Source organism: Apus apus, chromosome 3, assembly GCF_020740795.1.
Source record: "Apus apus isolate bApuApu2 chromosome 3, bApuApu2.pri.cur, whole genome shotgun sequence".
In the NCBI taxonomy this organism is placed as follows: domain Eukaryota; kingdom Metazoa; phylum Chordata; class Aves; order Apodiformes; family Apodidae; genus Apus; species Apus apus.
In genome coordinates this window covers 9753551-9770576 of record NC_067284.1, presented here as the reverse complement: position 1 = coordinate 9770576, position 17026 = coordinate 9753551, and the positions used below count along the sequence as shown (strand labels likewise).

Sequence of the window (17026 nt, the reverse complement as noted above, 5' to 3'; positions counted from 1 at the left end):
CCTCTTCTAGGGTACAGCAATGTGACTGGTAGGGCTTTATAGCTTCTGTGAGGAGTCAAGACATCTAGGAGGCTAAAGGCTACTTCTAAAAGCCCTTTATGGATCTATCCCTTGGGATTTTTTCCCTCTGAAGGTTGTATAAACACTCTGTCAGAACCAGTAGGCAATAAGAAGGTCTAAATTCTACTTTTACAGTTTCCAATTAATAAACAGAAATGACAATAGCTTGAAGGCCTCCCTCCCCCATCCTGAAAAAGAAGTGAATTTTAGCAACTCGGTACTTAAAGTGTGTGCAAAGATTCCTGGACTGAGGCATGAATTAAAACAAAGGTTTTAGCCAAAAGTACTTTTATTAGTAGTAAAGGGAAGTGTGATATCTAAGAACTGTCAGATGAGAAACTTTGATACAAAATGATTTTTAAAAGTTAAATCAAAAGCTGTCTGTAATAAACTGCAAAATTATTTCACAATTTTGAATGCCATTGGCAATAAGTGGTGATGAAATTTGATAAAGCAGAAAGAAATGCACAAGGAAAAAATAAGTCTAACTATACATACACAGGCACAGACTATAAATTAACTATTGCTTGAGAAAAGGAAAGAATTACTATTAGACACCTCTCTGAAAACATCCAAGTCCAGCACTCAGTATCAAGTAAAAACGTAAAACAGGATATTTAGATGGTTAAGAAAGAAACTGTAAACAAAATAGAAAACATATATATATATCTCACTGTATAAATACACTGTATCGCTATATCACTGTATAAATACATCATACACTCTTATGTTGAATAATTCATGCAGCCCTGGTCATTCTATTTCAGAAGAAAGAAGGGCAAGACAGAGAGAGAAACAGAGACAGAAGGAGGAAGTAAATTCACAGGATCTAGGACAAATTCAGACTATTAAACATAGTGTACCCTCCGATTTAGGAAGCATTTGAATTGTACATATTGAATACAGAGCCCTGAAGATGTCTAGAAGTCAATAGCTGAGGGTGTCCCTAATCTGTAGGGGACAATGGAGGCTTTATAATAACAGGACTGTACCCCTAGCAAGGCAGGACACCTGCCAGGTACACAGGGCTACATGGACTTGTGGTATGAGTCACTGCAGCTGTTCTCACTTTATGCACAACCAAGGGTCTTATTGGAAAAGCTGATAGATAACAATGGGAATGTATTGGTAGGAAAAGCATAAGCTAGGTTAAAAAACATAGACAAAATAACTGCTGTCCTTTACTCTCAGGATACATTATCATACTTTTTTTCTACCCCCACCCCCCCCCCTCTTTTTCCTTTAACACCATGTGTCTGGCTACTGAGGTAGCTGGTATTAAATCCTTTCCTAAATCATACATGCAGTTCAGAAGGTAGGTCAAACTGCAGTTATCAGAGTTCATGACACTTTTCCCAATTTAAATTATCTTTCTTTTTTTTGGTAGCAGAGGATGGGAAGGTGCCACATAGCAGAACCCTCTCTCAGGGCCAAAAGATAAGTACACAGATCTTCCATATCTGCTACCATGAAAGAAGGAGGGGCAAACTTATGCAAAATCTGGAGCCTGGCTAAATATAACTAGTAGAAATCTTAGCTATGTTTTGATATTTCTTTATACTGAATTTATTATTGCAGAACGTTGGGTGCAACTGAGTTAAAGGGGTTCTTTCAAATATGTAAAAATTGTATGTAAGAAATTCTGTGTTGTGGAGAGATGCTATGAAACTGCTTTGCAGTTTCTTTTTGAATGATAAGTGGGCTGTTCTAAAACTCTGAGTTACATTTGATTGGAAGAGGAATTTAGGAAGGGTAGATTTTGTAAGTTGCCACCATTGCTATATGTTTTAAATCCAGTAATATTTCAATAATGGTGGAGGGAAACTACTGAGGTGGGACTGATTCTTCAAGCACTGCTGAGCATTGTGTTAACTCTCAATACCTGTTAGGTCCTTTTGTAGCTGAAGTTTCTACATAGTCCTGTAAACCTCATTGCTAACATCTTACCATGACGTTACAAGAGTTTAATTAAGCGAAGTTCAAACTGAAGACAATTAAAAAAAAAAGTAATTGACTGTTGCTGCCATTTGAGAATCCAGTAAACCACCACTTACTAAAATCTTCAAGCAAATTATGGACAAACCCAACTAGTTAAGGATTTTTTGTAATATTTCAGTTATGACTTTCAATTGTCTCCTCCTCACTTAGATGAATTATTTGAATCCTATTCAGTCACCAAATTATTCTTAAATGAGGCCGTTGTCTCCACTAGACAATACCTTAATCATTCCACTGCTAGAAGAGGCTAAAAATGTGCATCATATTGATAAACTGTCACAACAACCAACTTGATATCACTCTGGTGTACATTCAAGATGAACGACTCATTCAAAGCTCTGTTTCCCTGAAGGAGAAGAAAAATTTATCCAGTGCTGTCCTCTAAAACTCATAAGAAAAAAATACAATGGATACCTATAGTACCCTAAACATGAATACTTTGCAGTCAGAAGTATCAAGCAAAAAGTGTTTACATATTCCAAAGTAATAGAATACTCCATTACCAGCAGCAGTCTCTCAAATGTCATACCAGTACATCTACCACACTATAACTATGCCTAAAAACAGTTTCACTGGAGACAGAAAGATCTGAGCCTTTCCAGTGTGCTGTCCGATAAACTTTCCCAGGCAAAATGGAAGAGCCGTGAGGAGGATTTAAATGGAGACATAGTCTGCAGCAAAAAAGTGATTTCCTGTAAGCAGATCTAGTTAATAATTCTTAAAGAAATTGGCAAAATGCCTTTTCTCAGGGCTGCTCTTTGCAGCCAAATCATTAGACATGTCTGATCATTGAAGCAGAGGAGAAGGAAGTGAGGAAGAGATTAGACTGGCCACTTTGCAGCTTTCTTACTCCTGAAGAATTCTTACCTTGGAAATCAGAGTAGTTTAAAATGTCTGACAGACTGAAAATGGTAATTTTCCATCTTCCTTCTAAAAATCAAACCAATTTTCTAGGGAAAAAAAAAAGTTCCAATCCAACATAATTAAATAATTCCCAATTTTATCGGAAATTTTCATGACAAGTTATGGGTTGTTTATTTCAATGAGCAAAATTCCCCTTGTTTTCTGTAATATTTTCACCTTTAAATGAAACTGCTCAAATATTTTTTCCTTGTTTCCATTTCATTGTTAATGTTATAATTTCTGCTTCTTTCTGATCTAGAATGAAAGGACATCTTAAAATGTCCTGTATTGGTTGGAGTATCATAATTTTGCTGAATATTTTTCAGCAAGGCCTATTTGTAAGTATTGGCAAAGACTCCAATTGATTTGTCTGTATGAGAAAGACTAACAGGATGTTCTCTGTCACTTCCTACCAGCAGCAGCATCAGTAAAAGTGAATTTGTGTCATTCCAGCTTAAACTTCTTCCCCAGCATGGCCTTTGCAAATGTTTAACTGCTTCTCCTTCTCCTTTGCTCTTCTATATACATATTTTGTGTCTAAGAGGGGAGCTAGAAAGAAGATGGGGAAGCAGGGTTATATTAGTGTGAGGAGTTTCCAGGGCAGGCTTCCAGGGTGGCTTTGATGGCTCTTCTCTCCCTAGCAGCATCGCCATGTCCTGCTTCGCCATCCTCCTGAAATCATCATGCTCTTCAGATGTGGTCTTTCAATCTTGGCATTAATCATAATCCTCAGTTTGTCAGGTGTGTGTTCTGGCCTCTCCCATACACCTCTGTTTACTCTTCCTCCTGTTGCCAGTCTGTTCCTCCCTTCTTCTCCATTCCTTTCCATGCTTCTTTTCTACATTTCCATTCTCTAATCCCAACTACAGTCTTTATGCGCTTTAAAAAAAAGCCTCATAGCGTTCACTGTGCCTCCAAACCAATCTCATGATCTTATGGTTATAATGCTTGTTTTGCTTCCCCTTTCTGCTTCCTCTTTTTCCTGCCATTATGTCATTTCTATTCAGGCTGTCATCTCTTCTGGAAAGGGATTTTTCTTGTTCTCTGTTTTGCAAAGCACCTGGCATGTTTTTGATTCTGTCAAACAAATAATAACAACAGATATGAAATTGGCAGTGCAGCAGAATCCTGATATTAGGAAGTAATAGAGGCAAATTACACTATCATTGTCATTGCCATGTATATACCACTACTTGACAAAAGTTCTCATTGACTAGCTAGGTAAACATCAATAAACCCAAAGATTTCCAAGCAAATGCTTCTAACATGAAGGAAAGGTAGCTGTATGTTGGGTCTGAATGAGCCACGGGGTTATACTTGACAACTTCAGGATTTGAAATAAAGGAAATAAAAGAATGAGGTGCAGTGTTTCAGATGGTTGTTTGGGTATAAAATTAAGGGCTGAGAGAAAATGTAGATAGCTCTTTAAAACAGAGAAGCAGGAAAAGGGTGGAATGGGTGTGTTCAATTTAAACTCTGCTTAATTAAAAAAGCATACACATGGTAGGTAGCTTCTAGTATGTAAACTAATAGACTGTCCTTTAGCCTGACTGACAATATCAGAAATTGTCAGTATTGTGAAGAATCTTACAAAACATTTTAACTGACTTGTCTCAGTTATTACATTATATTAGGCACCCCAGGACAATGTTTATGTTGCTTTTATTGCCAAAAAAAAAAAAAAGCCAATGCTTGAAAAAGAAAAGAAAAAAAAAAAAGTGGATTATTCTGTACATTTAGTGACAGGATAACCATATGAAATCTCTAAAACAATACAACAATGGATGTAGGCTAGGCCTGAGAAGAAATTATTTTACATATGGTTAGCAATCTCTTAACTAAATTATTTGCAAATTCCTGAGAGAAAAGCGATTTATCACACACATTGAGACAAGCCAATATAACACTTATCCTAAAGAAAAATAAACCAGCAGAGGAATTTCCCCCTGCCACACCAACCAATATTCTTACAGTTGATTCCAAAGTAGTATCTGTCATTTCAGCACATGGATTGGATTATTTCATAGTGTGAATCAAAGGGAAGAGATCATTCAAGAGAAGAGCATCATTAAAACTTTGTTGCATGCCATACATCTCTGTCACCAAACTGGACAAAATGGGAGCAGATGTTTTATGATAAACTGAGAAGAGGATCTGACAAAATGTCTGAGGCTTAGAAAAAAAAAAAAAGAAAGAAAGAAAACAAAAAAGAAAAAGCTAGAGAAGCTAGAGGAAGCAATCTGATGGAGGGACAGAATGTGGGTTTTTTTCTATCTCTAGCACAATACCAACTAATTTTACATGAAGGGAGGTATTAACTAAGCTAAATCTCACTTCTATTAGTTTTTTTTTGCACCTGCCCTTTGAAAGCCTAATAATGCAAGGAATGCGTGAGAAAAGAATGCAGCAAAAAAGAACTCTGAGGGGAAATCCTGTCCAAAAGATGACTTTTGACTCTGAGAGTTTCTTTTTACTATTTTGAAGGCAGCTAAACCTTTCTTTTAGTAAAAATGATTGACATGTGAATTTTTTCAAGGCTAAAGTAAAATCATTGTCACAAAAACCACTGAGATACAAAGGTATTTAAACATCAGGTTCATTGATTATTTATATTGACTGTGATGCTACTGATGTTTTTTGGTCAGCACCAGGATGAAGGTCTCCAGATCAAGTGATTCACACGATCATGTACATACACCCTGGACTGTGGCATGGCTTTATTCTGGGCTGGACCTGGTTCTCATTGATGAGAGCAGGGACCAGTTGTGAGGTAACAAGTATAAAACTTCAACAAGTGGGAGCTAAGGATCAGAGCCATCTCTTATAAACTATAGGATTCCCTTGAAAGGTTGGACTAGGTGATCCTTGAGGTCCCTTCCAACCTGGCATTTTATGATTCTATGATTGATTCTATGATCCCTCTGTGGCATACGGTGAATCAATGTGATTATTTCTTTGCATATGTAAGACCTAGCTATTCATTATCGAAATACTTAATTTCTAGCTGCCCTGCTGTCCATTGTCATTCCAGGCCTGAGTTAGGCACTCTCTTCCTGGGAAGACAAAGAAATCTAAAATGGTTTTGAGAAACTGAGGGCCAGTCAAAGACAGTGAATAAGCCAGTTGATAAGCCCTGCTGAGGGGCTTCAGTTCTTGGTTGGGATACCCGTATGGTTGGATTTAGTACTCATTTATCTAGTCTCTGATGCATGCCAAGGTCATAACTGTAGTCAGTAATGGAGCAAAACCAGCCCTCACATGAATTCATCCGCATTCTAACTTCCACAAAATGAAACTCGACAAGAAACAGTACTGAGAACATTTGGGAGGGTCCTGGGTATCCGAGCAGTAAATCTGGATATGTCCTGAGCAAACTATTTTCAGCGATTTACAGCCCCAACATTCTATGTAAAGTAGATGTCTAAATTTATCTTTCCAACAGGAAACACACTTAAAAGCAGGATCAAAGAGATCACATACATTTTACGTCATAGTGGAGCAAGGGCAGAAAGATATGGGGAAGTGTGGTGCCTGCAGACCAAGATATTAGTTCTTTTGGGACATGACAGGCCACTCAACCTCTTTCATGAAAAACTTCATTTTACTCAGAACAACAGTCTCCTTGTTTCCAGAGAAGTGGTCTAAACACCAATTTCAGAGTAAGAGGGAGGGGACTGCTGGAAGAGAAAGGCGCTTCAGCAAGGAAAGAGACTACATAGTGCAGGTAGGAATTCTGAAGGTAATTTTGGATTAAGCTTAACCAAGCCAACATTTTTCCCAGGCAAACAGCTGCATTTCAAAGTGATCGGAAATACTGAGACCTGAAATTTCAATCTTAAATGTCATGCAACCACTTAAAAGCATTATTAAATATATAATATCAATACTTCTAGGTTTTAAAATTGAAATAACTTGACAGCATCTGATGTTTAAAAAAAAAAGAAATAGATAAATTCAGCTTTACAAAATCCTATTTCAAAATACAGGTGTAGAAATCATATTAGCTGCTTCAAAGGCTTACTTTATATGGATTTTTTTTTTTTCTTCTTCCATGATTATTAAGATACTTGGCTATCTAGGGAGTATCCTCATTCTCTTCCAGCAAGTAAGTCAGAAGCAGATAACACAGGTAAAAAACCAGTTTCCATATGATTTTCATTAAGCCAGCTATATTCCTTTCATAAAATCTGTATGAAATAGATTTCTAGCAGGAAAAAAAAAAAAAAAAAAAAAAGAATGGGAAGAAACTTTTCCTTCATTCATTACAGGGAATATAAAAGCACAGAAGGTAATTCTGTCCTCCCACTGTTCTGAAATAGTCCCTCACCAGGTGTTTTGATTTCTACCATTCAGCTGCCTTTTAGATTATGGTACCAACAGAAAGATTCGGGTATTACTTTAAACAAACTCCATTAGCTTTGTATCTTTGGTGTTAAAGGGCAGTTCACATGTAAGCCTGGCTGATGCAGCTCTTCTGTATTCAAAACACTTCTACTCCATACACACTTTGTTTTCTTTTGACCAACACAAAAGAAAACTGCACTTAGAAAGCAGAATCCAAGTGATCTCTCGGAGTCATCTCCCTGACCAATTGTTTGTTGGTTGTAGATAGACATTGTATTTGTTGTTGCTTGGGTACTAAATGTTCCTTCCTCACTGTCATCTTGTACTTACCTCCCAGTGAAGCATAGGTGCTGTAAGGTAGGTATTAATGCCAGCTGGGGAGAAATGGAAGTAGAGCACACTGCAAAAATTAGTTTCCCTCCTCATGGCTGGGGAAATATCCCTCAAAAGCCACAGACATCTCTGCACAAGCAAACAGACAGGGACACCTGGAGAGGGACTTTAGTGTTGTGTACTCAGGTAACTACTGAAAGAAAGATACCACCCAGGGGGTTGGAACAGACCCATAGTAGGCAAGCAATTTCATGGGAGAAGAAGCAGGCTTATGATTTAGATTTGGGATGCTTTTGCCAGCAAGTCGGAAGCATCAAATAGGATTTGACTCTTGCACAAGTTTAGGTAATGTGGGCATTGAGGCAATTATTTCTTTTGAGAAGAGCACTACAAAGAAGTGCCTGAAAGCTTTTTTTTCCCTCTTCGCTACCCCCCTTCCTGCTCTTGGCAGTGAATGAACTGGACTGTGTAGGGAAGTTATATAGTATAAGGTGTGGCCTTTCTATTCATGATAACAATTACTCACTTGTCCATAGTATCAAGGTCCAGTAATATTAAAGGACAATCCCCATTAGGAATCCCTCTCAGTGTTTTGCTGTTTCAGTTTCTTCCTGTAAGCATACTGGCCTGGATTTCAATCTAACCTTGTCTTCCTCTCTAGCAGCCCATGCGGCTGTGAACACTGACTACTGGGGAAGAGGACACTGCTATTTTTTTATAAAGTAATATAAGGGAGGACTTAAGGGTCTACTCAAGTAAAAGAACCAGGAGAGAAACCTGGAATGAAATGGGCTGAGGATAAGGGCTCTGCACCACAAAGGTCCTGAAAGAGAAATTCAAAGATTGCTCAAAGTCACCCACAGGTCCACCATCTCCTCTCAGCCACTCCACCTCTCCTTTGCCACCCAAAGAGTCCCCACACTCCACCTCCACCCAATTCCATTCTTCTCTTCTGTTGTCTGGAACCATCTTACTCTTTCACTGACCCAACATGGAAGCATCAAGTGCTGCCGAGACCAAACTGAATAAATAGTTAAGTCCTGGTCTAATTCTGTTACAGAATTAATTTATTATTTATTTATTCTTATGAACTCATAGATTTTGCAGTTTGGGTCTAGTTTCAATGGCAGTGACAGGGGATATCAGCTACCCAGAAAGCTTTATACCTCAGTAAGTAGAGTTTTATACAGCTTGTGAAAGCTGCAAACACAACTACTCACAGACCCACCTATTTAACTTTCTGAACAAACTCATAACCAACCCTTAAAAACCCTAATTTCTGAGTGGCCTTCAGGAGGTACCTGTATGATTTTATGAAGTTTATTCTAAGCAAAACCAAATTTATCATACAATTTTCTTTGTGCAACCTCAGTGGAACAACAAATTTAATTTACGACTATGACTGAAAATAGAACTCTGAGAGAAGTAAGCTGAGTTTCCTGTGCCTTCTTACTCTCAAGCTACATGTACATTCTTCACATAGGCTGGTTGGTCCCTGAGGAATAGAAACTGAAACGTTTTCCAGTAGGCATCTTAGAAATGGACAAGCAGTCCTTCAGTGGGAGCTGTCATAGTAAGACAGGTTGAAGGATAGTCAAGAAACTGTATGAGAAATGTTTCTACAGACCTGAAATGTGAGGGATCAACATGGATACATTCTACCTAGCTTCTTTCAAGCCAGATTTGGATTTTCTAGTAAAACTATTGGATTATTTTTCTTCTCAGTGAGACTGCATCTTTGGAGCAGGAAGCTTGTTTCTTAATGTAAGAGATAAACTCACAGTTTTCTTGGTAATTATAAGGAAATTGTAAGAAGATACTATCTATTGCACTTAAGGGACCTTACAGACTACTCAGCATTCCTTCTTTAGTTATGGACCTGGAGCTACAATGTTTCCAGTTTATAAATTACTTGAAATACTCAGGGTCCTTGAACTCTTAACAGCAGTAGCACAGAAGTCTTTGGCAATAGCTATGGCTTAAGCATCAAGTGTGTTTTCAGTGTTACCCATATTATGGTTCATCAGATGGCCTCTAAGTTGCAGTTTTTCATTATTAGTATTAATGATTATTAGCAGCAAAGTTCTACAACTGGTTATTTGGTTCAACTAAATACAGAAGCCTTGGTCCATGGATGAATAGATTTTCTGTTCCCCATTTAGCGCTTCTGGCACTAGGCATTATGTCTTGTTTTGTCCAAGATTCATTTGGCTGGCTACACAAGTTTTGCATGGCTGTATCACATCTTTCTCACAACCTATCAAGACATCAACCATCTTTTGACTTGTGGTTCTTTTTTGCTGATTCTAATTAGACATTGATTTCACCCAATTTATACAGTATCAGTGCTAAAATCTGCTGTCATTACCCTAGGCTTAAAGAAAACTATCTAAAACCTTCTGAGAGTAAATATGATCAGACCTCATGTTTTATTTTCATGCTGTTTACGTAAAATCCTCCTTTCATGGCTCTTTCAAGTCTGTTTGAATGAGCTGTGTATTACCAGTTGCTTTCCCATCTGTCTCAGTTTAGTCTCTTCAACAAATTCCAATCTGGCCTGAGGAAAAATCAGAGTACTGAAACCACCCCACACTACATTACAAAGTATATTTTATTAGCAGTGTCTGTTTACTTAAACAAAAAATCTTGACACTGCTGAACTCCCTTACAAGCATTGTCTTGCAGAGTCCTGCAACTAAAGACTCACATTCTGAATGGTTTCACACTTCTCTCTTCCATTCACTCCCATCTTCTGACTTTTCAACTGGTATAAAAGGGAGAGTTTTTCTCTTTAACTTTTCATAATCTCTCTGGACAAAATCTATACGGTCTGTACAGCATATAAACTCCATGTTTCCTTTCTCTTCAAGCTGTCTGACCCTGAAAGTGCACTGAGAATTTCATGGTTATTTAAAATATACTAATTTTGTTTCTTAGCCTGTCCCAACAGACTTTAAATGTGTGTGTGAATTATCCTAACTTGAAAATCTCACAAAAACAAATCCAGAAAGGAAAAAAAAACTCCCACAAAGGTTGCTTGCATTCTGTCACATCTCTTTTGCCAGGATATTTTTTTGCAGGATATTGCAGATTTTAGGCCTATGGTTTACTCTCATATTTTTCAAATTCCTATATAGAATGTGTTACCAAAATGGTAAGCCCAGACATACTTAGGGTTTCACAGGTCATTTGTTGGATTGGGTTTTTCTTTCTCTCGTTTTCATCATTTTCTTGCAAACTTTTATATTGCCTCACCCCTTCCCAATTCTTCTTGAATGAAATTTAATTACAGAACTGCCTATTCCCAAGTAAAAAGAAGGCTGCACTATGCAAACAATAAAGATCTCTGTTTAGAAGTAATTTTTGGCTATGTTTGACAACCCTTAAGGGAACAGGAGAGAAAATATAGGCTGCTGCACAGAATTTCTTCTTTTACTAGAAATTAGTTTGAGGCTAAGACTTTCAAGTAGACTTGTGAATCCCAGTTCTACCATCTGCAAGTACATTCCTAGTTAGTGGGGGAAAACATTTGCATGTTTCTACATATGAGTGAATTCATCAGAAGTACAATCCTAACAACCCCTGAACATGCAGAAACCCTGCAGTGTTAGTTTCTCAGACAATTCTAGCACAAACTGCGTGAATATCCCTGCAGCACATGCTGCCAGTACTCTTGCTGTTAGGCAAGAATTTGTATTGTACTTTTCTTAATCTGGGCTCGGTCATCCTGTCTGTGAACTGTTCTCTTCCACAAGCACCCCATATGTCACTTATTTGAAATAAACAAACCAACTAACAAAAACCACCAACAAAACAAATACATTTGATTATAGTATCAGTTTCTAACTGCATGCAGGGAAATAATGTATTAAGGATAAGTAAGCTTTAACATGTCACATATATATTTTTAAAAGGGGAAATGACCTTTATAGGCTGAGTTGGCCTTCACTCCTCACACACACAGCTAGTGGACTGCTTCATGCCATTACTGGGCAACGGAATGCCAGCTGAACCCACCCCATGGCAAGGTGTCTCAGCATCACTTTGTATTATGTCTGTAGTGACATGAGCACCCTTTCAGTAGTAACCCGAAAGTTGTGGAGTTTAAATAATTCTCAAAATGCCTATATATGAATTAGTTAGAAAATTAAAGACAAATTATTATTTTTTTTATTTCAACTACTAACCAATAAATGTAAAAAAATACCAACAACAAAAAACCAAAAATAAACCCCTTCATCCCCCACATTAAAGCAATTGTTTTCATAACATTCAAAACAGTGGAAACTATTTACCGTATATTACTATCAGTGGAGAAAAACAAATTTAATTTAAAATCATTTTTTCAAATTGCCTCAGTGGATGCCAGATAACTCCAGCTTAAACAAATAAAAAAACTCATTTTAAATGGAGAATAATACAGACAGAACTCAACTATTGAGATATTAAGGGCAACATTCAATTTGAGATACATTTAAGCATCTTTGCCTCCTGGAGATTTTCACATGACAAGGCTTTAGATAAACATGGTTTTGCAAACAGCAACTATCATATCTGATCACATAACCTCTGGACTGAAGCAGTATGTCAGCAAATATTTCTGATTATTTAAAATATTAAATAACTGTAATTTACTAGGCAGGTCTTCCTCAGAACAACCACAACTTTTTTCAAGAATTAATACCCATATATAAAAAGCATTTAGATTATCTGTTACAAATCTCTCATTAAAAAAAACCAAAACACTTCTCTCTGTAATAAAGCCCAGTTTAAATACATTCTGGGACATACTAGTAGTGGAGGAGCTGCCTTTCTACAACACTCAGCTTGCGGGGGGAACTGTAGCAGCCAAGACATACAGGGTAGGAATCACCTCACCTAACTTTATCTAGACATTAGATGCCTAATTAAAGCTACTCATCTGGGTTCCCTCTACAGGTAATGGAGATAAGCATTCCTAGAGGGAGATTCATCCTGCTTGTTTTAGGCATCTCTATTTTAGATGCTTGGAGATGAATAAAGTCAAGAAAGATCAGCCTCACTGACAGCCTGACAATCTGTCTTCTTTAGTAATGTATTGTTTAAAAATTCAATGAAATTAAGCTAGAACTGAGATAATTTCTTTGTTTCATCATTTAGCCTTTAATTCTCCCTCCAACCCAAACTTTTCTTCAGTTCCTCCCATGACCATCAACTTTCTCTGGCACTTTATTTTTCTTACATGGGACTATGTTTCCTGGAACATGGGGAACTGCAGTCAACATCAATATGTTGCTGCCCTACCAGTTAAAAATCCATTTACATGCACGTGCCATAAACTGCAGTAATGTTCTGAAAGCTAGGAGCATTGATAGCAATTGTGCTTTCTGGGTCTACTCTACCACTTTCAAATGTGGAAAAATCTGTGGCAACATTAAGGCAGTCAAGGTATTTAGATGAATGCTAAAATATATTTACTATTCAAATAAGATGGCTTAAATCAAACAAGAAAAAATAGGGGAGAAATACCATTAGGGCCTTCACTTTCACATGTGTGAGCCCAGGCCACAACACATGCTTCAAGGCCTCTGTGCTTCAGAATATTGAACAAGTCCTAAAAGTGAAGCCTGGCCTTGACTCTCTTGCATTTAGGGTTTTTTGGGTTCTCAGCAATACCAGCATTGCTGCAACACACCTTTAATCACCAAGCCCTTAGAAACAACAGCCCAGATTTATAAGGAAGCAGGTGCCTGAACTTAGACCCCTAAATTCATTGCTGGGTGCCTAAAGCAGCAGCAAAACTGACAAGCACCCTCTGCAGTTGCCCACAGATGCTACCCCAGTAGTGAGGCACTTAATATTTGCTATAACACAAAATGGATGTTTATTAATTAAGTGTTCCAGTGGCTACTCCAAGTGCCTTGGCTGAGTGCTTGCATGTACTAGTTTCAATATTGGGCATGCCATCTACTCTGCATCTTACTTCTACAGCTTTTCTAGAAAATTAATTTTAATAGTTAAAAAACCATCTTGAGCTGCATACATGAAAATAACTCCATTTCTACTGAATGACAATCTAATACGAAATAAGAATATTCACCTTTTTTTTCTTACTCTGCCCAAATCCAGGCAATAAGTTAGGCTTCTCAGCATGACTGTAAAGTGCTGTGAATTGTATAAACAATCATATATGGACACTGAAAAATAACCCTTATGCACATTGCATTATAGTTCCAAAAATATATTTACAGTCTATTACAAAGATTACAAATGGAAGTGTCTATGTAACGGGATTATACTAGTTTAAAAGCTTTTTACAGGTTTTGCTTCAACAAAGGCAGGGGGAACAAAAAATTAGTATAACCAAATTGATTCTTCTAAGGAAACAAATAAATAAAATGACAAATATAACACTGTACAGTGATCTAAAAAGCGGGAGAAAAAAGGAGGGGGAAAATGATGCATTTAAGTTTTCGATAACTATCTTTGGTCCTAAATGTGGGAAAACACATTATGTAGCACTGAATATACATGTTTGTTTGTGATGCTCTGCAAGTAAAATAGAAAAATATAGTGCATTTTCAATGTGTTCAGAGCTCACTACACATAAACGTGTGTACAAAACAAGACAGTATAAATAAAATTTACAAGTTTTACAAAGGAACATTTACAGGGGTTTTTTTATTTTGTTTTTGTTTTTTTTGTGTGGATGCCCACATTATCAAACAAGACCAATTTATGACTGATCCCTGGGATCTTTCTCTATCAAAATCAATAGAAGCAGCCCAATTCTCTTTGGAAGTACAGCATTTCATTGTTGGGGTAGTTCACAATTTTCAGATTTTTTTTAAAGCATTTCTCTCTGGTTCATATACATTCCTGCAATATCTGTAAAGACATTGTTCATTATTGCTTATGGTAGTTAAATATTTTAATAAAAGAAAATTCATATTTAAGTAAATGTTCTCTGAAGATATTCCATTGAGCAACTACTCTTGCATCTGTATTCCTGATGAGTGACTGTTGTGTCTGTGAGTACACACATGCACGTTTGTTCAGAGGAGCAAAAGCTTGTTAAAAACTTGAAAATTTTGAACTGCCCCTTGCCTCATGCTCTACAGATGTCATAAAAAAAATCTATGTCCTTATTCTGACAGCTGGACTGCGAACGGTTTAAACTCATATAAAATATATGCCAGCTATTTCTCTCAGATTTGCTAATGCAGAGTATTGAAAAAAAAATGTGATGTGCTCAGATTCACTGGTTTAGGAAACACTGGAGAACTGCACTCATGTTCTGAGACATTCCTACAATCACTTGTCCATTCAATGCAGTATCTCAGCAGGTTTACAGTTGTAGATCTACATCTTAGGATATTATCTCACTTTCACTCTAGTCCATTAAAATAATCTTGCAAACAATTTGCTAAAAGTGCCTAGAACTACTTAGGGGTCATTATTGCTTTTCTTTTTTTCTTTTCTTTTCTTTTCTTTTCTTTTTTTTTTTTCTCTTTTATTTTCTTTTAAAAGATAGTATATGTGTAACCTTAAAAAATTCTTTAAAAAATATCAGAGCTCTTGGCAACTTGCATTTTCCTGACTCCCTGCCAATTACCTAGCCATGTCAATACGGTGCTGATTTAACAAAAGTAAATGGCACAAAAAGATACCAAAGTTTAGACAGATATACATTGCTTGGTCATGCTTCTTAAATCTCTAGGAACTCAAATAATCCTTCAGAGGTACCCAGTGTAGTAATGTGTCATAGAATTAGCACTAAAAAGGTCCAAAGATATAAACATCATACTAAAAGAAAATCTTTATGAAGAATAAACACAAATGATTAAAAAAAGATTCAGAAATCACAGATTTAAGGAAAATATTTTGTTGAATTCAACAATAATATCATGATTTTATCTGACAAATATATTCTTTTTTAATTTTTTATGTACATTTAAAAAGTCTATTAGATAAAAAGGAGGTTAGAGAGCTCAAGGTGTTTGTATGTTTATTCAGGTAGTACTTTGTTTATTGTCACTGCTGTTTTCCTTGCCACCACTGGTGGATCCTAATTCCCTTTTCATAAATTCTGGTGGCACTTAGGAGTTCAAGTCTGTAGGTGCTTCTTGTAGCTCTTCTATTCACTGCAGGAAGGACCCAGGAAATCAAGTGTCTTCTAGCAGCACTTCATATATACTGAAGGCCAGTGCTGTTCTCTCAGTCTGTCACCTCCCTCATAAGGGAGAAATGTCTATCACACTTGGATGCCAGTGCCGTGTAAATGTAGCATTTGTGCTCTCATAGTCTGAATGCTGCTCATGATTTTCTTTTGATGACCAACCAACGTGATCCCTAAACTCATCACATCCCTGGGGAAGATAAATGCGTACATTGTTAATTTTTCAACTTAGATGCTGTTGTATGGTATTCAACTCTGAGTCAAAGCTACGAAGTGCTCTGGGCTACAGGTTTCTAACATTGAAGCTGCACTGAAACCTCAGCTCAGTGCTGTGAAGTTCATTCAGGCGCTGTTCAACTTCTCAGCAAGGAGTGCAATTACATGGCAAGTGTCATGTAATTACACTGCATGTGTCCCCATATCTGAGAATGAGGCCAGCATGTTTTGCACTGTGATCATCTTTTACTGGGGCTATTAAGGACATCCGAAGAAAGAGACGCTTCTCTCGTAAAATACTTCAGTTGGCTTTCAGGACAATGTTATGGATAAATACAAGATTTTGGGGATCACATTCTGCTTCCTAGAGAGATGCCTAGAGAAAACCTTTGCATATTGACCCATATCCATCATGCATATGAAAAAGGAGCAGCTGTTTCAATTCCACTGCTGCTGGTGCTACTGACCTAGTAGTAGCTTGAGGGCTCTGATGACACTTCCCAAGCTATAGACTGAGACCCCTAGACTAGCAGGCATATAAGAGTAGGGTTGCAAACTTGAGAATATTGTTTAGAAACTTGTTTAGAAAAAACACTGCTCTCTGTAAGAGGAATTACATGTGTCTGGCAATTACCAGGAAAAGGAAGTTGTTTGCAGGGTGCCCAGAAGACCTGTTTAAGATGGCAGTACCAATACAGGCTATGCTTGCCTTCAGAAAATTGTTTTGCTTCTATAGACTTTTATCCTCATGCAAAGTCATTTCTTGCAGGTCACAGACAGCCCCCAGCAAATTAGAAGAACATTCCTTATTTTCCTAGTACACATCTGGAAAAAGGTACCATTTAGGCAGTGGAGGCAAAGTGGTTATTTTCCTATACATACATACTTTGAAATGGGTCACATTCTCTCTCAAATTCTAGCCCCTCGGTCTTATTTCAATTGGTCTAAAAAGCATGGAAAAAAGTGATGCCACACATTGGTAGCAGGGTATTTCTTCTTTCTTGGGATGCTCTA

The 17026-nt window shown here is 37.2% G+C and overlaps 1 protein-coding gene across 5 annotated transcripts in view; it reads right to left on the bottom strand.

Moving 5' to 3' along the window:
* Positions 1-331: 331 nt before the first annotated feature.
* Positions 332-17026, bottom strand: part of EPHA7 (EPH receptor A7) — a 164514-nt gene continuing 147819 nt past the window's right edge. For 3 of the 5 annotated variants that reach the window (XM_051614729.1, XM_051614733.1, XM_051614730.1), the window contains one exon: positions 332-4038. In XM_051614729.1, the coding sequence (XP_051470689.1) occupies positions 3843-4038 (196 nt within the window). In that variant the 3' untranslated portion in view covers positions 332-3842. Of the gene's footprint in view, positions 4039-13842; positions 15987-17026 lie in introns of those variants that run through there. The other 2 variants (XM_051614731.1, XM_051614732.1) reach the window with 1 other exon arrangement.